Source organism: Polypterus senegalus, chromosome 11 (assembly GCF_016835505.1).
Source record: "Polypterus senegalus isolate Bchr_013 chromosome 11, ASM1683550v1, whole genome shotgun sequence".
NCBI classification, from domain to species: domain Eukaryota; kingdom Metazoa; phylum Chordata; class Cladistia; order Polypteriformes; family Polypteridae; genus Polypterus; species Polypterus senegalus.
The window spans coordinates 165,999,451-166,025,871 of NC_053164.1; the positions used below are offsets into that span (position 1 = coordinate 165,999,451).

At 38.9% G+C, this 26,421-nt stretch overlaps 1 protein-coding gene across 1 annotated transcript in view; it reads right to left on the reverse strand.

Annotated features, from left to right (window-relative positions):
• Nucleotides 1-26,421, reverse strand: part of zgc:136858 (uncharacterized protein LOC678543 homolog) — a 171,427-nt gene that overhangs the window by 124,916 nt on the left and 20,090 nt on the right. Inside the window, exons 4-8 of the mRNA XM_039770052.1 lie at nucleotides 26,058-26,232; nucleotides 18,871-18,982; nucleotides 14,073-14,179; nucleotides 10,393-10,519; nucleotides 2,436-2,556 (exon numbers count right to left, since the gene is read on the reverse strand). Of these exons, the coding sequence (XP_039625986.1) occupies nucleotides 2,436-2,556; nucleotides 10,393-10,519; nucleotides 14,073-14,179; nucleotides 18,871-18,982; nucleotides 26,058-26,232 (642 nt within the window). The remainder of the gene's footprint in view (nucleotides 1-2,435; nucleotides 2,557-10,392; nucleotides 10,520-14,072; nucleotides 14,180-18,870; nucleotides 18,983-26,057; nucleotides 26,233-26,421) is intronic.

The following is a 26,421-nucleotide window of genomic DNA, read 5'->3' on the forward strand; positions in this document are numbered from 1 at the left end:
GGATTGTGTCTGGAGGTTCTGAAACTTTGTGTCATCAGTGCTAGCACTGAGCTGCCATGTTGCACCAATGTAATAGATATTGAGTAAATACTGAATGTATATCTCATAAGAGGAGATTAAAAAGGCTAATGAGATTTTCGGTCACAAAGCATGCAGCGTTTAGTATAAATCGGTGAAAGTCATTCTTATGATATCTATTCGTAGTTTGGGTTTCCATGTTAAATAATGTAAAGAAGTTAGAGAAAGTCCATTGCAGAGTGACTAAATGTCCTACAAGACTGCACTATAAGAACTAAGGCTGATGTTACGTTTGTCTGTTAGAACATGTCTTTTAGGCATACAGGAGAATAGCTGGGCTAAATCTGCATAGACAGCCATGGATATATTGAATAAGTTTTACCAATGCAGTATAAATAATACTTTTGAACCTTCAGATATCAAGATTACGATCATTTTGTAAAGTAGGGGTGAATAGGCTGTCACACACGTGCTCATGGGAGGCAGCTAAAATGCACAAATGAGGGTAATTCCACGACAGACCAGGAGGTGGCGGAGTGCACTAATCCTATTTCTTTTTCCACTGCAGACCAGTTACGTGAAATTAATACTGGCCCTGATGACGTCACTTCTGCCTTGCTTTAAAGCTGCCATCTTTACCTCACCCAAGCAGTTCTGTTTTGGACGTCAATCTGTACACAACTGTACTATCTGTTTATCAACCTTTTTTATACAGGAGGCTGGCCCAGACCTTTTTGTGGCTCTTTTGTTGTTCTTTGACAAGAGGTTGGAGAGTTTATCTAGCATTGTCCTGAATGTGGACATGCATTTTACAGCTAAAACAGCAGCGTAGCTAAGGGAGGGCAGAGGGGCCAGTCCACCCCGGGCAGCACATTTTTTTTAAGGGGGCAGCATTATTGACCAAAAGGCTCAGTACAATTCATGTGTAAAACAGCAGGGTTTAGAAAAATATCACTCATGAATAAAAAAAAGTAAAATTCTCTGATTTTTATCCACAAATGCTTCAAAAATAATTTTCAGACTGTCCTTCTGTGACGACATCAGACACAGCAGTTGAATAACAATAACAAAAATAAACATAAACATTACACCAATAATACTTTCTAGTAAGATAAACAACTAATTTAGAATTTTTAATTTCATTTCGTTATCAATCCGAATGCATTCTTACTCTGCGCAGAAAACATCAATACCAACACTAATGCTCTGTGCAACAGAGTACAGAGCCGACTATACTTCCTTAGAAGGCTGGTGTCCTTCAGCATCTGCAATAAGATGCTGCAGATGTTCTACCAGACGGTTGTGGCGAGTGCCCTCTTCTACGCAGTGGTGTGCTGGGGAGGCAGCATAAAGAAGAGGGATGCCTCACGCCTGGACAAACTTGTGAGGAAGGAAAGCTCTATTGTAGGCATGGAGCTGGACAGTTTGACATCCGTGGCAGAGCGAAGGGCGCTGAGCAGGCTCCTGTCAATAATGGAGAATCCCCTGCATCCACTGAACTGTATCATCTCCAGACAGAAGAGCAGCTTCAGTGACAGACTGCAATCACTGTCCTGCTCCACTGACAGACTGAGGAGACTGTTATCCCCCCACACTATGCAACTCTTCAGTTCCACCCGGGGCGGTAAACGTTAACATTATACAAGATTATAGACTGTTACACATGACTCACACTCTCCACCTTGCAATTTTTAAATTGCACTGCATTTTTATCATTAATAAAGTATCTATCTATCTATCTATCTATCTATCTATCTATCTATCTATCTATCTATCTATCTATCTATCTATCTATCTATCTATCTATCCATCCATCCATCCATCCATCCATCCATCCATCCATCCATCCATCCATCCCCACCCCACTTATCACTTGTACCCTACACTGGTTCTGGTTTTCGCAGCATAATTATATTAAACTAATACTTAGAACACTGCTTATCAATGCATCTGTACTATATTCTTGTGTAGTTGATGTTTAGAAATAATTATATGTCAAAAATGATTGCTCTTTCTCTATATATGAATACAGCTATGCAAAATTTACCTTAATTTTTTCTCTATACATCATTTTAATTTTCTGTTTAAACAGGTTAACATATTCAGATATGTTGGAGGGCAGCAAATTGAAGCACTGCCCCTCACCGAGCAGCACGAACTCTAGCTATGCCACTGAGCTTAAACACAGCATTCCTTAACCTGCGTCCTATTAGCATTTTGTAACACTCAAACTAATATTTACTGTTTTGTATTTAAGTTTTTCATTAAATACAGTGGAGTTACTGTAAGTATTTTAATGCCTTCTTGTTCACCATAGCACTGTTCCAAAAGCTATTATGATGTTTGGACAAGCAAGTAAGAATTCCACTGTACTACTATTACTATTACTACCACTACTGCTATCCAGTCACACATACCTAGCCTCTGCCACGGCTTTTTCAATGGCATTCTCTATCTGATGCCCTATTGCAGCCTTTTCTTCTGGAATAGGAACAGCAAGCAGCACCCCACTGTTCAGTCCCAGAGTTAGAGCAGCTTCTGTAAAAGAGGGAATTCATAAAGAAAATACAGATTAGATACAGTAGATATCTGCTGCCAATTCTGTCTTTGAAATTATTCACTACAAAAATCTACTTCTGTATCCATTGCCTGGACGCACATGCACAAACAAGCAAAACTTAATAAGTACATACATAAAAATAGTCCTCAGCACTTCTAATATTTTACAATGCCTACAAAAAGTAGGCACCCCTTGTAGGTTGTCACATTTAATTGTTATAAAATAATGAATCACAGTGGATTTCATTTGAATTTTTGACATTGATCAACAGAAAAAGACTAATAGATTGATGCAAAGTGGTCTAAATTAATTACAAATATAAAACATAAAACAATTGGTCACATAAGTTATTTCCCTTTCAAAAGGACATACCTAAATCATCATTGGTGCAACCCGTTGGTTTTAGAAGTCACATAATTAATTATCTGGAGGTTACCTGTTGGTAGTCAAGGTGTTTCAATTGATTGAAGTATAAATTAGGCTTATCTGAAAGGTCAGATTTGTAATTATGAACAGATAAAGCTCTGTGAAGCTTCTGAATTCTTCCTGATTGTTTGAAAATGGTGACATCTGGTGGTTTACACAAATCATTGTAGCCACTGGCTTACAACAGCCTGCAACTTGCAAGCCCTTATTGATCACATACTTTCATTTGGACAGGTGCACTACAAGCCAAAGGATGTTCATTTTCATCACATTGTCATTACAACATTGTCCTAAAGATGTCATTTGTTACTATTATAGCACCATGCCAGTGCTCACTTGTGCTGAGTGCCAATGGGATTCTTGCTCTTTCCATCGCTTTTAGGTAGCTCGCTATGCTTGTATGGATGTCTCACTGTTGTGAGCAGTTTAAATTCATATGTGACTTTGCCTGGCTTGCCTTTTATTATCAGCTCTCCAGCAGATGGTGCTAAAGCTACATATTTGTATGACAGAATGCTATCTAATAGTAGGATGGTCAAAAGTATCAAAACATCAATATGTTTCAATTGTTACACTTTTAAAGTGTTTTCATCCTAATTTTTCCTGGTATCGATTCTACAGCCTACATTAGGAATACTTTTCACTCTGGCTTTTGAGCCTTGTAGGTTGCCAATGGGCTTGGCATGAGCAGCTGCAGCCCAATTTCACCCCACTCACCGGTGTAAATAAGATGCCAACTTCTGCATAATCAGCATCTTCACAGTACATTTAATTTACACACTTGACGGGGCATACCATTTAAAGAGGCAAACACAACCAATTTAGCCGAACATTTGAAGGACAGTCATACAAGTCAATACAAAGAATTTCGAGAGAAAGATATCATAGCCTATTTAGAATAATGTTTAAGCCCATGAGAAAGAGCCTAAAGAGTTTAATTTTTTTTCAACAACAAAACATGTTAATGTTAATGTTACATGCTAATATGTAACAGAAGCATGTAAATACCAAAACGTCAACAAAATCACAATAATCACAATAAGAAAGGTATGTCTAGTGTCAATGCTGTCCTGATGCTGAATTAATATTTGTGCTTCATATCATATGTTTTGAAACAGTCACAAATATACATAGGCACCATATGAGCAGATGTTGTATGATTTTTTGTAATATTTCATATATGCCCATAGCTTGTTCTGCACAACATTTAATAATGAATCACACTCATTTGCATGTAATGTATTATATCCATGACAGCGTTCCCTTGCAACTTTCATCAATACTTATGTCACAATAAGGAACATTCACCTTCTGTATATTTTTGATGATTGCCTGATGCACATTCCACAATTTGTATAGTTTCAGCATTTGAGGGTTGGCTTTATCATAGCCATCTCTCTATTATATAATAAAATCCTTCAACGTGACAAGACATTTTGGAGACAAGACTTTTTGGAAGAGAGACTTTTTCAAGTCCCACGAGACAAGACTTTTGCTTTGAGATTTTTTCAAGTCATGCCCTCCTCTCAAACATTTTCAAACAAGACCACGGTCCTCTCAACTCTCATTCGTGTGAATGCTTTTGTCAGACACACTTCCTGCGCTCTCAGTTCTTATACATTTTAACGTTTTCCTCACTTTAAGTTCCCGATTAAAGAAGACATATTATGTCCAAATCTTATTGAAGAATTTCATCACGAAGGGTTATCAACAGAAAATATGAGTACACGCACAATCCTAGCACTGAGAAACGAGGAAGTGAAATGAATGAACACCAAAAATGTTGATCAGTTACACTGCAAATTAGTTAAATGTATCAATAGAGGCGCAGTGGGTAGCGCTGCAGCCTCGCAGTTAGGAGACTCGGGTTCTCTTCCCGGGTCCACCCCGTGTGGAGTTTGCATGTTCTCCCCATGTCTGCGTGGGTTTCCTCCGGGTACTCTGGTGTCCTCCCACAGTTCAGAGACATGCAGGTTAGGTGCATCCTGATCCTAAATTGTCCCTAGTGTATGCTTGGTGTGTGTGTGTGTGTGTGTGGACCCTGCGGTGGGCTGGCACCCTGCCCAGGGTTTGTTTCCTGACTTGCACCCTATGTTGGCTGGGATTGGCTCCAGCAGACCCCCATGAACCTGTAGTTAGGATATAGCGTGTTGGATAATGGATGGATGGATGAATGTATCAATAGACTATGCTGAAACAGTTGGTGGTGATTGTACGGAAAATGAAAACAACAACTTAACAATATCCCAAAGAATATCTACAACCGTCAACAACGTCCGGTCTGACAATGCACGAATTACTGTACAAAGAAAGATGTATCCAAGAAAGGTAATGGATAACATTAGACAACAAAGGAGATTTTGATATGCCATTTGTATTAAAATCTTAACAGCTAGAATAGCTTTTGCAAAGACAATTAACAAAAAGAGAAAAACATTCAAAAAAGTTGTTTTATTTAATAGAGAGAAAGAAACAAAATTCAATCACGTGCAGTTATACGTTGCGTTGATGCATATGTAACAATTTCCAAGAAAATAAAAGTCTGTTTAAATTGTACATCCGCATTCCCATACGCGAGCAACAGAACCACAAAGAAGCTAGTGTGTAGCGCAAGTCGGGGGGTTGGAGAGATGAGCGAGCAGGGGGCAAAGCCACCTAGTCTTTATTAATGAAACGCAGGTATTTCTGCAGCAACCAGTTTGTGGACAACTAACATCTCTGGACTGGTTTACCCACAATGCCCTACACTATCAGGAGAATGAAATCAGGAGAATCTTCAGCGACAGATTGCCAGGTGCAATGTTTACTGTGACTTTTCTGACACTGCTCAGAATAGTAGTTCATCCATCCATCCATCCATTATCTAACCCGCTGAATCCGAATAGGGTCACGGGGGTCTGCTGGAGCCAATCCCAGCCAACACAGGGCACAAGGCAGGAAACAATCCTGGGCAGGGTGCCAACCCACCGCAGGACACACACAAACACACCCACACACCAAGCACACACTAGGGCCAATTTAGAATTGCCAATCCACCTAACCTGCATGTCTTTGGATTGTGGGAGGAAACCGGAGCGCCCAGAGGAAACCCACGCAGACACGGGGAGAACATGCAAACTCCACGCAGGGAGGACCCGGGAAGCGAACCCAGGTCTCCTTACTGCGAGGCATAGTAGTTCATTTTTACAATTATTTTTTCCATCAGACAAACATCAACAAATGGAAATAGACTGGTAAATGGTCAGATAATCATGATCAACAAACATCTTTAGACCAGGGATACCTGTAATTGGGCAATGGGGAACTACAGAATTGTCAATAGTAGTATGAAACCAACACGAAAGAAAAACATTGCTGAAACTTGACAGGTCAGAGTCTATCCAACAGGTGTCAGTTTCACTGTCCGTGTCAACATCTGAGGATCAGTTCACATCGGCATCACTATTGCTCAATTCAAGTAATGGTTCAGTTTCAAATTTTTCTAAAACTGGCTTTATGGCTTTTTATTTTCCGTTGTATTTTTGGTTGAAGGCTCCACCCCATTCATGAATATTGATGAATTACCATAACATTACCATAAAGTGGGAGAATATATAGAAATATTAATGATTTTTTGCAGTGTAATGTTATTTAATCCACTAGACGGCAGCAGAATACTGTCCCATGAGTTACTCGGGTTTAACACTGTAAAGCAGATCATTACATGTCACCCCCAGTTTGACTCTAGCTTAACCATATTTACATAGAATTCTGAGGCCAAGTCACACTCAATGTTAATGCCAAGGAGGTTAAATTATGGAAAACATTATTCAGTATAAGCCTGTAAACTGCAGTGTTTGAAGTAGGGATGTGACACTTGTTTTTTTCTATAAGTTAGAATGTGTTTTGTAGTCAGTTAAACATTCAATGCATTAAGACAGAAGAATTGCAATTATTTCTAGCTGAGGGCCAGTTTTATTCTGTGCTGTTCATTCTGTGGTAACACGCTTTTACACTATGTCTCTGTCACCCAATTTTTAAAACCTCTAAGTGTGCTGTCATAGTGATTTACTTTCTTTTATTTTTTTTAGTTATATTTCATCACATTTACTCTATAATGTAAGATGCTATAACTTATCAGTGCTTCAGAGTTTATATTTAATATGTTGGGGCTCATTTTCAACCTAACAAGAGTATGCCTCACACATGGGCAGCCCTACAACCAGGGCATTCTGTAAGCTTGCCCAAAGGCCCTTGACCAGAAGGGGCCTTTTTGATCTTGCACACACCCCACCAATATCACCAAGTCAGACTACCTCTCCCGCTCTATGAAATGATCAAGTGTTTACACACAAATCAAGAGTGGGAACAAACCCATGCTGAATGAAATGACCAGCTGTCTGTGAACTGTCAGAAGTTAGATCAACTCTCTGTGAGTTTTACTCATTAAATCATCCAGATGCCTGTGAGGGTCTTAATTCAGCATTGGCCTTGCAGAAGAGCACACTGACATATGCTTACAAAAAACTGGAAGCTATAAAGACAGCATAGTCTATTTACAGAAAAATGTAATGTGCACTGTTTACATTTATGCATAGCCTTTAAGTGGGTTAATGGTCTGTTTGTGTTAATGTAAGGTTTATTTGTTTACAAAAGATCACATTAATGCTTGTTTTTACTTGTTTTAAAGTGTTTATGTGTATTGTTTACACAAGATAGCACAACTTACTCAATTAATATTTAATGACATCTATAACATTTCATTGTACTACATCAATAATAGTATGTTTTTATCAATATAAAAAAGTTGACTGGATTTAAAGTTATTTACTCTTACCTTTTACAAAATACTACATGACTTGAAGTATTTGCATTTAATGACTGAAATTTCAATTATTTAGAATCATCAATGTAATGATTTGAATGCATACAAAATTGCAAATAATTTAAATACATTTTAATTGACTTACATTATATAGTGTATTGAGTACTGAAAATAGTATCAACTTTCAATACTTTTCGTAGTATTGTATCGAAGTTGTAGATTTTGGTATCATGATAACCCTAACTAATAGTTCTCTCCAGGCTAATGTAACTTGACAGCACTGCTGCAAAAATCCATTGGCACTCAGAGCCAACAAGGACCAGTAAAACTCTACAATACATTATAAACCACAACTAATCCATAATTATGTGACAACTTTTTCATGTCGGGAGATTTTGCTGTGGTGCAACATGAAAGATTAATATTTTTCCATCAGTATTTGAGGAATAATTGCACTAAAGGGTTTAGGGATTGTGCCTATGAAACTGAGCACAGATAAAGGGGTTTAGTGAATGTGCCTACAGTAGTCTAGAGTTTTAATAAAACATTAGAAGTTTCAGTACAGAAGAATAGTATAGCACAGTATTTACTTTATTGTCAGATAAAAAGTTTCTTGTCTCCATATTTTCTTCATTATCTTATCAAATACAACCGGTAGTCTACCATCCCCCTTCATAGCATGTAGAGCAACACAAACCATCGGAGTAGTCAGAACGCTCCTGGTGCATTAGTGACATTTGAAGCTTTGAATGTCATCAGTTATGTGGTACTGAAGATTCGATACAAGCTTTAATACACTGCTTCAATGCAGAGTGCTTCATTAAAGTGCTACAAGCTTCAAAACCATTGTGTCAAATGCCCCATCACTACAAATTTGCGATGAGTTAGTATCATAGCTTAACCTAAAAAAAATTATTGAAAAGCACAAGTCAGGGGATGGAAATCAGGGGTGTGTCTGCCACTGTGCTATATCAGCTTTCCTTTTAATTAACACTTAGTATTCATTTAGAAATTGTGGAAACCAAGTTTTCTTGTTTTAAAAGCAGACTTTTTTCCCACTGGGAGGCACCACGGTGCAGCGGTAGTGCTGCTGCCTCACAGGAATGAGACCATGTCCCGGGTCCTCCCTTTGTGGAGTTTGAATGTTCTCCAAATGGCTGTGTGGGTTTCAACCAAATGCTCTGGTTTCCTCTCACAGTCCAAAGACATGCAGGTCAAGTAAATTTGCCCTAGTGTGTGGTTGGGATGAATGTGTAGGTGTTTGTACAGTGAAAGACAGGCACCATCTCCAGGGTTCCTTCCAGCCTTGTCTTTAATGCTAGCTGGGATAGGTTTCAGCAGACCCCTACAACCCTGTTCAAGACTGAGCAAGTTAGAAAATGACTGACTGGATTTTTTCCTATTAGTCCTTGATGGCAGAGTGGAGAGGAGTGGTGGCTCTGAGGTTAGGGATCTGTGCAAATCTTGTATACCCCAGAAGTGACTCTACTCTATTGGGCCCTTAATCTGCAATTGCTTTGTCCTAGGTATGATGTTAATCTGCATCCAGCCTAGCAAGCAGGTCCTCCAATTTACAGGGAAAACTTGGGGGTTGGTCGCAGGATTGCCACTCCAACTGCTGTAAAACACCTCTTACTGTTTCAGTGTGGTACTGAGGTGTCACCTGCTGTACTCAGGTCCCAATCCAGGTGGTTCGTAGTGTGGTGGGTGTAGCAACACGCTATCAGCACGTGCACCCAACCTCTCTCTCTATTCCTCAATGTAAGTCTTCAGCTACTCAGCAGTATTATACTATGTACTTTTTAATGTATCACATTTTCAATGGCAGGCAGGCCAGTCTAGCACCCATAGCCTCTGATCACAAAGCCAGTCTGTTTAATAACACATGCACAATATGACTTGGCATTGCCTTATAGAAATAAATAGGGATGTCTTGGAAACAACACACTCAACCTACCTGGAAAAGGGTCTCTCTCTGAATTTGCAAGTTTCTACCATTATTTTCCCTACAAAGGGTTTTTGAGAGCTTTTTCTTGTCTTCTTAGGGAGCTGAGGCTGGAGGGCTATCAAAAAAAGGGGCTGTTAAAGCCCATCGTGGCATTCCTTTTGGGATTTTGGGCTATACAGAAAATAAATTGTTATTGTTGTTGGAAAAAGATGTTATCTAGAAGGCAGCATATGTTCCTCCAAAATATGAATATATTATTCGTTGTTAGTGATTTCTTTACAAATGTGCAAGCTACCCATTCCAAGAATATTTTGACATCCACATACTCTGACAGACGTACAGCCATTTTCTTTTTTTGACCTTGTGTATTAAGTCATGCACACACAAGAAAACCTGCAAACTCCACATGAAAAACAATTAAACATGGAATTCAAACCTAAAACTTTGGAGCTGTAAGGCGGCGGTAATAACCACTGTGCCACTCCTGTGTGTTCTAAGTAAATATTAATTACAATTAGTAAAATCCAGTTATCAGACTGCTTTAAATAATTAGCCCTAAAGGAAGAATGACTTGGAAAATTCAGATAAAAAACATCTTTGGACATTAAATGAGGTGGCTGCTGTTCCAGAACATACCAATCATCGCTGCTGCCTCTTCCTCATTGGTTACATTGTAAGGGGAGAGAAAGCCACTTCTTGAGACAAAGAATGCTGGAAAATCACAGGACTTTCCAAAGGTGGCAACAGAAACTCCCTGTGTCTCCTACGGTTCAATAAAAATAAAAAGAAGTAGTTGAAAAAGCAATCTTCTTCAAGCCATGATTATGTGAATATTCTGGAAAATATCAAAATCTTGTCAAGAACTTCTGTTCTGGAAGGAAATGTTTAAAGGATTTAGTACCCTGATTATATTTAGGATGCTTTACTCTTTACAAAATCTGTATAGGGAATGTGAATGTAAACAAGTAGGATCCCAATTTCATGGGAGATCTTCCAAATAAGTTACGTATGCTGGTGTTATTAGTTGAAATGTTTGGTTATGAGTAAAAAAAACACTGCTGTCTGTCTGTTAATGCTTCTGTGTGTTGTTTGTTTAAAAAGTACAAAGACAGATTGTCAGGCTCACAAGGAGCAGGAACAGAGGGGGCAAAGACCTGACACACAGCAGATAAATGCCATGTTTCAGACTGTAATTCAGAAGAAGAATCCATACTGACGGCGGGAGAGACCCATCAAGAGCCAATGTGGGTAAACAGCCTCTAAGGAAGGGCTCTCCAACTTCAATCCTGGAGAGCTACTGTGGCTGCAAGTTTTCATTCTATCTCATTTCTTAATTAGTGACCAGTTTTTGCTGCTAATTAACTATTTCTCTTTATTTTAATTGACTTTTCTTGAGACTCTGACCACTGAATTAATTCTTTTTTCCTTAAACGGCACCTAAATATAAACTTGATGTGAAGTGAGCCAACAGATGGGCAACTAAGTTGGGGCTTCAAACTTCAACCAACTTCATTTCATTCAGTTTCTTAATTTGAAGCCAATTCTCGTTGCTAATTAAACCCGTTATTTAATTCCATGGTGCTCATTCTGCCATGGCAGACATTTCCAAAACTGTTGATTTTCTAAGAGTGCTGTCAAAATGTTATGTGGACCTCAGCAGATCAGCATTACAGAGGCCTTCACCTTTCTTTATTTTCAGTTATTGTGTGGTGATGCAGGTTGTTGTTTATATGTTGGCACATTTTGTGCCTTAATATTGTTTTGTTGCTAATTAAGGAAAAAAGAAATAATTAAGGGGCCCGAGTCTTAAGTTGTGCATCAATTAAAATTAAGGCAAAGAGTTAATCAGTCAGCAAAATCTGGTCACTAACTAAGAAAAGGGTTAGAATGAAAACCTGCAGTCATAGTAGCTCTCCAGGATTGGAGTTGGAGACACCTGCTCTAAGCGATAGTATGGCATATTTGTTTACAGAATGACCAGAATATAATCTGTGAACACAAAAATGAGTAAGAGGTTATGGGTGGCTTCTGCAGGTGAAGAATTAATTCAAAACATTAGATGGAAGCAGTTGTTTCCTACTTTGAACATACAAGAGCTACCATGGATGCCTGGTTTTTAATCTAGGAGCTAGAGCTCTTGGACACAAAAAAAATTGGACCCTCCTTGAGGAGCTCTGGTGAGGGAATCCCAGGACTTTAAAAGTGAGTTCCTAATTCCTAAATCACTGTTTAGAAGCATCCACTACGATTTAAAGGCCATCACCCTTCAGTAGGTGAACTGGAAGAAAGACTCAGCTGTCGATGAAGTAGTGCAGCCAGAGGGAGGGGAGGAAGATAAAGTGGAGTAGAGACTATGAGAAAAGTGGAGGGAATGTGTGCCTTGAGCCATTTGGGGGAAGTGAGTTATGTGGGAGAATATCCTCCAAAATGTGGCAGATCAGCAGGTTTGGTTAACTGGCAAATCTTAATCACAGTCTAGTAGAGTGTGTTCTGTCATGGACTCGTTCCTACCTACACCGCTATGAAAAATATGTGTTCTCTTCCTGATTTCCTCTATTTTGCCGTTGAATGTTTTCAGGTCTTCAGCCAAAATCTAATATTTGATTATTAATATTAGATATATAAAAAATATATGTAATTTATTGATTGAACAATGATTACCAACACAAATTGACACTGTGTCAAAAAGTAAACACTCCTTTTATATAATAGCTGTTTCACTCCTCATAATTCAATATCAGTATTTCACATCACCGTGGCTTATATGTCTGTAGTACTAGGATGTTGTACCATGTTAGCCATTATGAAGTTTGTGAGAAGTTAAGCAAAATGACACCTTTTATTGGCTAACTAGAAGGATTACAATATGCAAGCTTTCAAGGCAATGCAGGTCCCTTCTTCAGTTTACATCTTGCCTAAAGAAGGATCCTAAATTGTAATCTTTCTAGTTAGCTGATAAAAAGTGTCATTTTGCTTAACTTCTCACTACATCACTAAGGAGAATTTTAATCTATTCTTACCTGTACAAGTGCTTTCATTCAGAAACCTTGGTAGGTTCCCATATATGAATGGTTTATTTAAGTCCTGCCATATTATTTCTATTGGATTTTGGTCCAGGCTTTCACTATGCCATTTTTCTTTTTACTTCACTATTCTGATGTGGACTTATTTTTGTGTTTTGATCATTATCTTTCTCCATTACCCAACTACACTCATGTGCTGATCACTAGACTTCTCCATAACAGTTCATATTTCCTTCAGTTATAGCAAGTTGTCCAGTTCCTGAGACTGCAAAGGATCTCCCACACTAGCACCCTGCTACCACAACTACTGACTACAATTATGATGTTCTTACTGCTGAGTGCTGTGATACTTTATACCAGGCATAATGAAATCCATGTCATTCAAAAAGGTCCACTTTTGTCTAATGTAGAAGACTTTTCCTAAAAAAACAGGTACTTTGTGGTAAATGATAAGACTAGCATTTATGGTTTGCTTGGTTACCTTGTTGCCCTCCAATAAAGCCCATTTTGCTGTGTTTCTTTCTGATTAGGGGAGTCATGAATACTGATCTTTGCCGAGGCCACAGAAATTTTCCATTCTTTAGATGTTTTTAGGATGCTTCATGACTTGATGATTTTATACTGCACCCAATAAGTAATTTTAGTAGGCTGGCCATTCATGGGAAAATGTATATTTTTTCCAAATACTTTCTATTTGGAGATTGCTGTTCACTCCCTAACTTGGTTGAGCAAAGTCATAGAGCCTTAGAAGTAGCTTTGTAGTCTTTTCCAGACTGATAGATAAACAACTTTCTTCCTAATGCTCTCAGGAAATTCCATTGATCATGGTATTATATTGTTGAAAGTTTTTGTTAAGAACTTTACTCTGAGTTCAAAACAAGTAAGGTTTATATTAAGCAGCTGGATTCCTTTGCGGAATAAAAATGAATGGAATAAGTTATAAAATGTGTTGTTTTTCACTCTGGTGTCCTTCTTCTAATACTCGGTTTTAGCTGAAGACTTGAAAACAGTCAGTATGACAAATGTACAATAAAAGAGGATATCAATAAAACGCAAGTAGTTTCTCACAGAATTGTTTAACAAAATAGACAAGCAGATTTATAAAATGGCAAGAAGAATGGCTGTATAATAAATTTGACTTATCACAGCATTGTTTGTGACAGTATTTTTGTCCTTATTATTATATTAAATTATTAGAATGATAGAAAAATAATTTGTAAACATTTTCTCATAGGAAAAAGATGTAACATAAAGAATACTCTACAGCTAAAGAAGAGATTCAGCAGTACAAACCAGATACTCCAAGGTGCGGCCAATATCTAGGATTGATTTTACTCCAGCAGAGACCACAGCTATTGGTGTTCGGCCCAGCTCTGTCAAATCTGCACTGACATCCATTGCTGTGAAAAAATAATACCAGTTAGTTAACAGATAGCAAAATTTAACAAGTAATTGACAGATAATCAAGAAATAGTTGATTATCCTCATGATCAAGTGGGCTTTGTGCGAAATGACCCTCAGATGAGCTTTTAATTTCAATCCTTGTACCCTGTGTTGTTATGGCTGAATTTTTGATTACTATGTTCCCCAACTGCTTCAACCACTAGAGGTTATAAGACAACTAGCACCTATTTTGGTTTTTAACATTATGGTGGAGTAGTTGTTAATGTTTATCAAATGCACTGTAAATGTGTTGCAAATTTTTTTGAGTCTGAATTTTTTTTCATTAAGTCTTCCAGTTTTCATCACATACCCCAAAGACATGCTGATTAAATTTTCAGGGTGAATCTAAATTGGCCATTGGATCCTGAAATGGACTGGTACCATCCAGGGTTGATTCCTATCTTGCATCAAGGGTGGCTGGAGAGAGATCTTGAATTGGATTAAGTGAGTTTAGGAGTGTGCTGTATGTATGCACTGTATGCATGAGAGGTGATCAAAGAGTTTTGACCTTGACTTGTTAAGCTAAACACCAGTAAAATTAAACAAGTTTTGGTTTTCAATATTATCCCTGTTGACATTAATAAACTTTGTATATCATTCACAAAATAAGTGATTCAATAAGTGACACAAATCAATGCACCATCCTTATATTTTTCCAGAGATTATTGAATAAGGAACTCCCTGTGTCTAGACTGTAAGCAAAATTTCAGCAGATGACCATTCAAGTTCTAGTCACCCACGAGTGACCACTACAGAGCAGGATTGACACATATTGGTCCATCTGTACTGCCACAATTCCCATACTGATGACAGAATAGCGAGAGACAGACTCCATGCTAGTATTAGAGCAAGTTGACCTTTTAGAAGCCCTCTGCTTGCACACCTTACAGTATATGCCTCAGTGTACAGCAGGACAATGCCAGATGTTGTGCCAGAATGGAAAAAAATGGCAGGCCAAAAGACAAATTTCCAAAAGAACAGGAAGATGAGAGAATAAATAAAGTCTAAATGTGTTAATGTTAAAAAGAAAGCAAAGTTCAAAACAAACCAAGTAACCAAGCCTTTGTCAAAATAATATCTATAATATGGGTAGATTTTGAACTATTTAAACACTTCAGCAAATGTTTTGAATTTATTCAGAAACATAGTGGCAATGCATGGCCATCTTAAATAATAATAATAATAATAATAATAATAATAATAATAATAATAATAATAATTAGATGCTGATGGCCCATGGATGTGACAACAACAATGACAAGAATGTACTGTAAATACATGAAAAAAGTGGCAAATTGTTTTGAAAATGACAGTCTTGCACCAGACATCACCAAAACAAAAAACGCTTTCCTCAGTTATCCAATGACCTAAACTCTACCCATAACTTCGTACTTGAAATTTTCTGACTGATGAAATGTCAGAAGATGTAAGAAGAGCAGGAGGATATTCTTCTGTGTTTATGAAAGCTAACAAGAATGTCACACTGTATTTAGCACAGAAGGAGCACTCAGGGGATACAGTATACTGTTGATATCAGCACCAAATATCACAGGGCATAAAATAACAGTTTTGTTGTACCTCAGGGATCTGTTCTAGTCATTTATTATGCTCGTTCTATATGCTCCCTTTAGGCCAGATCATTAATAAATATAAGGTTATTTACTATAGCTATACAAACAGCACTCATCTATTGTGTTATATGACACCAAAGCTTTCAATCCTCTGATTCAATGTCTTGCTAGCATTACAAAGCGGATGAGAAGTAATTTTCTAAAATTAAGCAAAGAAAAAATATAAACTCTGATTATTGGTAGCAGCAAAAAATGTAATGATATTAGTGGTAAAACTTGATCAAGTGAAGAATCTAGTTTTCATAGATAGAACAGAACTCAGACTCAGAATCAAATTTTACGTCACATACTAGTCATGTTTGAAAGATTATTTTTTTCATTTAAGAAACATAGTATCAGTTGATACTTTTATATCTATTCAAGATGCTGAAAAATTAATTCATGCTTTTGTGTATGCCATGGTCACTCTGGATATCATCAAGAGGAATCACACCACATGGTGTGATGGTAACTCCAGTCTGTACCAGAAACTGAAAGGAACTGCAAGGACTGTGAGAGCAGATAAGAAGGTGTTTGTTAGGGGAATCTGTGAGAAACTGACACACCATCATGGTCTATTGACCCATGTCCTGGTTACAGAAGAATTGAAGCATTACACACATCTGAATCTGTACTTCGGAGAGTCACAGTCAGGGCGGGTGATGGAATGGTCATTATGGATGATGTTGCAGTTGTGACTTGCAGGGCTGGCTACTTTGAGTGTCTGTTTAAAGCTGATCCACTGGCTAGGATGTTAAACATCTGATCCTCCAATTAGCTGTGAAACCATCCAGTCTCACTGAGATTGCACACGTGGTGAATCAGCTCAGGGCAGGGAAGTCTGCAGGGACCAGTGGTATTCAGGGTGAGGTTCTCTAGGTTGGTGGTAAGGCTGTCCTCCATGCATTGCAAGCAATCTTTGCTTCCATTTGGGAGAAAGGTATCATTCCATCTGTCTGTACAACAGGTCTTGTCATCCCTATCTAGAAAGGAATGTGTGATCACCCGGACTGCAGCAACTACAAGGGGATAACTCTGCTCTTGGTACCGGGTAAGGTCCTTGCTAGGGTCATCCTCAATAGGAACTGTGACCACTTGCTCACATACCAGAAACTGGATCAGTCTGCTTTTTCCCCAACTAAGTCTATCATCAACTGCTTCCTAACACTGAGGGTTCTCATCAAGCACAAACATGAATATTGGCAGAGTTTCTTTGCAGTCTTTGTCGTTTTTCAAAAAATGTTTGACTCAGTTGATCAAGCTGCCCTATGGGATGTCCTGAGACTTTAGGATAACCACAAAGCTGCTGGATATCATGGCTGGACTGTACACTGGAACTGTGAGTGCTGTTCAGAGTGGAGGCAGAACTTCTGTGTTTTTCCCAGTTGATTCTGGGTTCTCCCTGTTCTTGCTCCTACTCTGTTCAGTGCTTGCCTGGATTATGGACATCTGTTTTGAAGAGAGATTCACTAATCTTGACTTTGCTGACAATGCTGTGATCTTCACAGAGTCAGTGGAGGCTCTGATCAGGGCTCTTGAGAGATTGAGTCTGAGTGTCTGGGCTTCTGATTGTCCTGGATAAAAAAACAAGATCCAGGCCTTTAATGACCTCTCTGCAGAGGGAATGTTGACCTCATCAGGAGCTTTACTTACCTCAGAAGTGACACACATATCTCTGGTGACTTCTCTTATGAGGTCTGTTGATGAATTGGAAGAGCATGGGGGTCATGATGATGCTGGAAGGGGGTGTGTGGGCCTCCTGATATCTCTGCAAAAGGATCCTGGTGCTCCCTGTTTTGCAATATGGTTGTGAGACATGGACCTGAGATGAAGACTATACTCCTTTGGTACTGTGTCTCTTTGGAGAACCCTTGGGTACTGCTGGTTTGACTTTGTGACAAATAAGTGGTTGCTCATGGAGTCCTGAATGAGGCACATTACCTGCATTGTGAGGGAGCGTCAGTCACAGCACTACCGCCATGAGGTGCGATTCCCTGAAGGTGATCCGGCTCACAGGATCCTCATTTCTGAGGACCCAAGCAGTTGGATCAGGCCAAGGGGACATCCACGTAACACTTGGCTACAGCAGATAGATGGTCATTTCCAGAGTTGTGACTGGACTGCGTGTCTGCCTAGGGGGGTTGCCAACTGGGATCATGAGGTGGGTACAGTAACACATTGTACCAGTACATGCACACCCAATCTCTTTTTATAACCAACTGAATTATCAGCAAGAACTTTAACCAAAAAAAGAAAATCTGAAGAAATTACATAAAAATTAGCATCATTACACTGACTACATGTGTCTTTCAGCATAGATTTTAAACATAAGTTAATAATCTATAAAGCTATGAACAATTTTACATCTCCCTACTTGAAAGAGTCCATGTCCCTATACATTCCTAAATGTTATCTCAGATCTACAAGCTCTGGCTTATTCAATGTTCCTACAGTGAAGCATAAAAGAAATGATGAGGCATCATTTTGGCTTTATGTGCCAAAAATCTGGAATATATTACCAATAGATATATGTCAGTAGTATAGTCAAATATAGCATATTCAAATATTTAAAAAACTGATAAATAACACGCTTTTTAAATTTGGCCATTCATATTTGTAATACATTTACTGTTACTGTAAAATTAATTCTACAGAATAACAAACTAAGTTTTACTCTTGTTCTTAAAACATTCATTAAAAAGTTTTTGTTTAAAAAGTGTATGTCTGAAATAGTCTTTAAACAATGGTGGCCTGGCTGTAAGTTTATCCCTTTGAAACTACACTTTACATAAATGTGTGTAATGCTTTATGTTGGTTTTCTTTTCAAACTCTATATTCACTGGAACATTAAACTGTCACAATGTTTAAGTGTACATTCCAAGAAAAAAGAAATAAGAGCCTCACTCAAACAAACCATTTCTCACAATGTTGCTTCTGCCCAACATGTGAACAGAACCTCATTTTCAATGTGTTATTTTGTGTTCTCCCAAAAATCTCAATTCAATAAAAAAAAAAAGAATTATTTCAAATGATCTTACTCGTTTCTCCTCCTAGATGTACACCACCTATTCCTCCAGTCACGAACACAGGGATTCCTGCTTTATGCGCTGCTATCATTGTTGCTGAGACAGTCATTCCACCTGACAGGCCCTGTTATAAATTTAAACATATAGTAAGCATGCACTGTTTGGGTTAAAATTTGTTTGCTCATTCATGTTGCTGTGCTGTTGTACCGTGATTATTAATGAAACAGCATCATATTACCTTTGTGGTGCCTACTTTAAATTAAAATGGGCATTAGGTTCAATCTGCCTTGCCTCCAGGTTGTGAGGTAGACAATTTCACAATGAAGCAGGAAAATATGTCAGTATATTTTCATAACAAGAATCATCTGATAACTCAGATATTTTCTACTTGGACAAAAAAGATTAGAATGCACATGTTACCCTTTCTGAAATAAGAACTAGGATACCAGAAATATAGTTGATAAAATTAATAATAAACCACTGCTTCACTGAAAATACTGTACATTTTTGAGACAGGGTGATAGTAACAACTGTCCAATCAATCATATATGGTGTTTCCAATCGCATTTTTCTCTGTTAAAGAAGAAACTTTAAACCACAAAATTAGAATTAAGGAGCTAGGATTATTTACAAGCAATGTTTATTTTGAATGCAGGAGGTCACACTGCCAGACTTTATGTTGTGCTCATCAAGGGGTCTAGTATGTATATATATTGTGTGGGATGGTCAACATCCTTACCCAGCAGGGATGCCTATGAAATGAAGTGAAAGGATGGGGGAAGGGCACTACCTCCCTCGAACCACTAGGTAAGAACTCCCCTGGGTTGCTGAGGTGCTGTGGGAAGTGTGGAATCCAGTTCTTTGGGACACTGGAAGTATTCCAGTTGTGATGCATAAAAGAAGCTCCAGGAACCAGACTCGGCAAGAAGGAGGACAAAGCTTGCAGAGAGGAGCAGAGGAGACAGTGACCAGTGGCAGAGAGAGGAAGAAAAGAGAATAAGAGGTGCAGAGTGCTGTATTGTGCTTTATTGCTTTGCTTTGTGACTGTGGTTGTGGTGTGAGAAATGCTAAAAGAAGAGTTTCCTGCAAATGAAACTTTTGTGCTTTTATACTTGTGTCCGAGCCTGCTTGTGTTGGGTGTTTGGGGAGCCAAAGCACCCCCTTCCGGCCACAATATATATAGTGATGGACAACACATATGGGTGAGCGAACCAGCCGGAAAGGGGTATGGTTCTTTAAGTAGACAGAAGGCCAGCCATATCCCACCACAAGAAACAGGGCAGGTAGTAAATGCCTAAGACACAATGGGTACACTGGCATCCCAGGTGGGTTGGACCCAAGAATAATACTCGGCTGTGAGCCCAGCATAATGGAAGGACTGGGGAAGATGAACATTAAAGAATAGCCTCTTCCTCCTTATGCTGGGTGGCAGTGTCCTTGGATTACAATTCCCACGTAGATACTCGCAGGGCATGTTGGAACCTGTAGTCCCAAGATGTATCCCCTGCTGCATCCCTTGTGAGCTGCCAGGGGGAGCTGAGAGGATTAATAATCCCTACTTTGTTGGACTTCTGAATGACTCGGAAATGCGTCGGTTATCCCTAGCACCATAAGTACCACAGGTCCAAGATAAAAGGAACCACCCTGCCACATCCAGGTGAGTCAGAGTCAAGTGGAAGAAAACAAAGCTCACCTGGGAGTGGAGAGGAGGAAAAAAGAGAGTGTAGAAAGGATTTGTGTTTATTGCACTTCTGGATCCTTCTGGAAGATAGTGGGAAAATAAACTGTCTGTATTAACTGGTCCTTGTGTCTGTGTGTTTGTGTCTGGGTGTGGGGCTCTTTGGTGCCACCTGGTGGTTCATAATATATATATATACACTTTTTGTAACCCAAAAAATCCCAAAGCACACCACAATTCTACCAACCACAAAAACATTAAATCTATACACATGCTAAACTGTCTGACAGGGATCGGTAAACAAAGTAGCTTAGAGATTGCCATTCACAGACACAGCATTTACTGAACACTTTGGATGCAATTCCCAGCTGCTTCGTCCTTTTGCCCACTCATACAGGCAGTCCTCTCACTGCCTTACTCCACTGACCCTGATTCAGAGGCAACTCATATGCCCTCTTGTCCCTAAGCTCTGCTAGAGTCACTAACGAACACGCATCCAAGCGCAAATTTACACCTGACATTTCTCCAGGATGCTAAAGTACTCTCTAAGTGCTGAGTCTGCAAAATGGTGATCACGGAACTGCTTTTATGTCGGCTTCTCCAGGTAGTCTTGTCCTCCTCGGACAGTTCTCAACCATGTTCCTTAACCAGCGTGTCTCTCTCAAGTCTGGAACCAGGGGTGCTATACTGTTATTTGTGTAGCACACCAGTTGAAAACCACTTGTGTAGAGTTTAATAATAAAGTCGTTGATGGTGATGAACAATTGAGGATAGTGTTTGCACAGTTTATGTATGTCCATTTAAGAGATGCATATTCTTTCAATTAAATCAGTCTTTAGCAGTGCATTCAAAGTCAAGATTCATTTCAATTGTTTTTTACTTTGACACATCTGTATCTCATATGCTATGCCAATTTGAGAATTAATACATTGGCCTCATTTTCTTATTGCCTTCTTTAAAACTTGCCTTTTAGGAAGGCATTGCAATTGTGGTTGTACTGTGCTTGCTCAAGTAGTATTTTGTTAAAAGTTTGGTTTTAAGGTCATTGTTTAAATTTAAATTCTGCCATTAATTGTTTTTATTTCTTTGTGTTGATTCCACATTAATTTTGTTTTTCAGTGTGTATTTACCTCATTAATTACATTTTGTAATGTTAGATTTGATTAATCACCATTAATTACATACATTTATGAGATTAGTTAATTTTTTGATTGATTCATATATATTTATTTATATATTATATATTATACTCTTATGTACTGTATACAGTGCATCTGAAAAGTATTCACAGCGCATCACTTTTTTCACATTTTATGTTACAGCCTTATTCCAAAATGGATTAAATTCATTTTTTTCCTCAAAATTCTACACACAACACCCAATAATAACAACATGAAAACAGTTTACTTGAGGTTTTTGCAAATTTATTAGAAATAAAAAAACTGAGAAATCACATGTACATAAGTATTCACAGCCTTTGCTCAATGCTTTGTCGATGCACCTTTGGCAGCAATTACAGCTTCAAGTCTTTTTGAATATGATGCCACAAGCTTGGCACACCTGTCCTTGGCCAGTTTCGTCCATTCCTCTTTGCAGCACCTCTCAAGCTCCATCAGGTTGGATGGGAAGCATCGGTGCACAGCCATTTTAAGATCTCTCCAGAGATGTTCAATCGGATTCAAGGCAGGGCTCTGGCTGGGCCATTCAAGGACATTTACAGAGTTGTACTGAAGCCACTTCTTTGATATCTAGGCTGTGTGCTTAGGGTCGTTGTCCTGCTGAAAGATGAACCGTCGCACCAGTCTGAGGTCAAGAGCGCTCTGGAGCAGGTTTTCATCCAGGATGTCTCTGTACATTGCTGCAGTCATCTTTCCCTTTACCCTGACTAGTCTCCCAGTTCCTGCCGCTGAAAAACATCCCCACAGCATGATGGGGATGGTATTGGCCTGGTGATGAGCGGTGCCTGGTTTCCTCCAAACGTGATGCCTGGCATTCACACCAAAGAGTTCAATCTTTGTCTCATCAGACCAGAGAATTTTGTTTCTCATGGTCTGAGAGTCCTTCAGGTGCCTTTTGGCAAACTCCAGGCAGGCTGCCATGTGCCTTTTACTAAGGAGTGGCTTCCGTCTGGCCACTCTACCATGCAGGCCAGATTGGTGGATTGCTGCAGAGATGGTTGTCTTTCTGGAAGGTTCTCCTCTCTTCACAGAGGACCTCTGGAGCTCTGACAGAGTGACCATCGGGTTCTTGGTCACCTCCCTGACTAAAGCCCTTCTCCCCTGATCGCTCACTTTAGATGGCCGACCGGCTCTAGGAAGAGTCCTGGCGGTTTCAAACTTCTTCCACTTATGGATGATGGAGGCCACTGTGCTCATTGGGACCTTCAAAGCAGCAGACATTTTTCTGCAACCTTCCCCAGATTTGTGCCTCGAGACAATCCTGTCTTGGAGGTCTACAGACAATTCCTTTGACTTCATGCTTAGTTTGTGCTCTGACATGAACTGTCAACTGTGGGACCTTATATAGACAGGTGTGTGTCTTTCCAAATCATGTCCAATCAACTGAATTTACCACAAGTGGACTCCAATTAAGCTGCAGAAACATCTCAAGGATGATCAGGGGAAACAGGATGCACCTGAGCTCAATTTTGAGATTCATGGCAAAGGCTGTGAATACTTATGTACATGTGCTTTCTGATTTTTTTGATTTTTAATAAATTTGCAAAAATCTCAAGTAAACTTTTTTCACATTGTCATTATGGGGTGTTGTGTATAGAATTCTAAGGAAAAAAAAATTATTTAATCCATTTTGGAATAAGGCTGTGACATAACAAAATGTGGAAAAAGTGATGCGCTATGAATACTTTCCGGATGCACTGTACAGTATATATTATTATATATATATTTATACATAGGTTGAGAGAAGACCCTGTAGCTTAAGAATCTCCAATGAAAATCCATCTATTGCAGGGGACCCCAACTAGGGTGCCTGCACCCCCAGAGAGTACAATATGACATTTCAGGAGGTGCAACAAAAAGGAAAGCTGTGTCATGCTTCACCAAAATTAAGTGAGGTGCATTACCCATGGTGCAATCATTGTCTTGCAATATGACATAATTTGTAGGTCATTTATTAGTTAGTGCTCCTGTTCTATGATATAAAAAGAATCAAGCACTCTGAGCACAATTGTTGCCACAAAAATGCAAGTTCCCACAGGCTCCTTGCTTTGGATGAAGCATTCACTAAGATGAATAACTTTTTTGTAAGAGAATGGAGTTTGGACCTGGCAATGACTTGTGGAGAAGGGTGAGGTCTAGTATTGATTTCTGTGAAAGCCCTGATCATGAAATGTCACAGATTTTGAGGTTTGATCGACATATTTGCATATGGGAAACAAGGGGGAGATGGAATTTGATGAAACACATACTGCTTACATTCAGATCATCTCTCCTGCTGGCAGCCCTGGCAGCATTTTAACTGTGTGGCACATCTGTTTTTCAACTGCAGTGCAAGCGTTATTAGGGAACAAAGCTCATCTACTGTGTTTTAGTGCATGCTGGCACCTGTTGTTTCACAGGGGTCTCCAATCCCCTAAACCCCTCAACTGTTGAATGTGTGTCATTTTCTCACAGCACTTGACACTTCGTGGGATACACCAACATCAGGATTGTCAATCAAGTGTCTAAACTACACAGAGGACACATTTACAAGATTAATAAGATTTATAAAGGTAAACTGTTCAATTTAAAATCTAGAATTTAAAGCTTATTTTTGGAGTTCAATTTGTTGTCCTGCAATATCATATGTGGTTCACTTCTTTATCTACAAATGTAATACAGTAATCCCTCGCTATATCGCGCTTCAACTTTCGCGGCTTCACTCCATCGCGGGTTTTAAATGTAAGCATATCTAAATATATATCACGGATTTTTCGCGGATTTCTGGGGACAATGGGTCTTTTAATTTATGGTACATGCTTCCTCAGTTTGCTTGCCCAGTTGATTTCATACAAGGGACGCTATTGGCGGATGGCTGAGAAGCTACCCAATCAGAGCATGTATTACATATTAACTAAAACTCCTCAATAATATACGATATGCTTCCTATGCGCTGCTTAAAAGCTCTAACAGCCCGTATTGATTTTTCATTGTTTGCTTTTCTCTGTCTGTCACTCTCTCTGAGAAATACAGGCAGATACTTATCCATCATGCAATACCATCAGGGCGGCGTATGATTGGCCCCATTATCTGCTCCTGACGGAGGGGGTGTGAGCAGAGGGGCTGTTTGCACAGTGGCTATTTGTTTAGAAGATACGGACCGCCTGTAAAAAAATGCTGAAAGGCTACCTTCACGTTGATCCCTTCACTGCACCGCATACTTAAAAGCGCAACAGCCCTATTGATTTTTTATTGTTTACTTTACTATCTCTCTGATATTCTTTGCTCCTGACGGCGCACCTTGAAGAGGAAGATATGTTTGCATTCTGTTAATTGTGAGAAAGAACTGTCATCTCTGTCTTGTCAGAGCACAGTTTAAACTTTTGACTAAAGGGTGTTATTTCATGTCTAGAGGGCTCTAATAATGTTAAAAAACGTATTTAGAAGGTCGTAAACAGGTTTTCAATGCTCTAACTGCGAAAATATTAGATTTATAAATAAAGAATCCATTTATCTGTCTGGAGCGGATCAACCGCTATAAATGAGGGTTTACTGTATAACTGTGCGGAGAATATTTATAAACAGTGTGGGAGAGTTTCTAAGGGCTTAAAATATATAAAAATAATCATACAAACATATGGTCGTTACATCGCGGATTTTCACCTATCGCGGGGGGTTCTGGAACGCAACCCCCACGATCGAGGAGGGATTACTGTATTACTTTTGTAAAGGGTACAAACATAAAGCAAACATTTTCTAGGTGTGCAGGGCATCGAAAAGGTTATGGACCACTGATATAGGGGAAAATGATAGAATTACTGGGGCTTGTCTGAATATTTTTTTAGTCAATATTTTAATAGTTTTTAATTTTCTACCTCAGTAGCTACGTCCACCTTACCCAGTCACTTCTGGTTAGTTAAGTTTCTGAACAGGAGAACTGACAAATCCTGAATGGGCCCTTTGTTAACGATGGTTTTGTGTTCCAGTGGGCCCTGCTCTGTACTGACACCCAGTACAGGCCTGTTTCTAGCCATGTGCCCATTGGTGCCAGGATAGGCTCTGCCACCACTGACTCTGAATTGGACTAAGCAGCTCTAAGAATGTTTATATTAGGATGTGTTACAACCTGTCTGACAGAGAATTCCACTGGGAGTTTGGGTGCAAGGGCTAACTGGTTAAGTGACAACACATTATACAATTTTGTAAAAGCAGAAATAAGATATACCATTCAAATGCACTGCATAAGCAGTATGCGTCCAACTGAACATTCACTATAAAACTTCAGTCAATAAATATGAGCAAGCAGACATATGACCATATGTACTCCATCAATTACTAGGGAATACTGAACTTTATTACATTACCTTAGATAACACACATGGGAGGTCCCATCGAGAAATTTTGACTGCAGTTTTCAAGCTTGCTAAAAACTCCAATTCTTCTTCTGACCAACCCACATGTATTTTACCATTCAGTACTCCAATGGTGGCTGGAATGGCTCCATTTGCTTTCACAATGTCTTCTACTCTTTTAGCTGTTCTAAAAGGTAACGAAAAAGTAATATTCAAGCTCAAATATATTTATGTCAATGTGATCATAAATTCAAACTTTTCTTTTTTTGTTTCAAAGCATCCCTATATAAATTAATAAATCATTCCTTAAGAAATTAAACTCAATTACAACCACATTTATCTGGAATTCGAGACTCATTCAAAAGGCAACTCTACC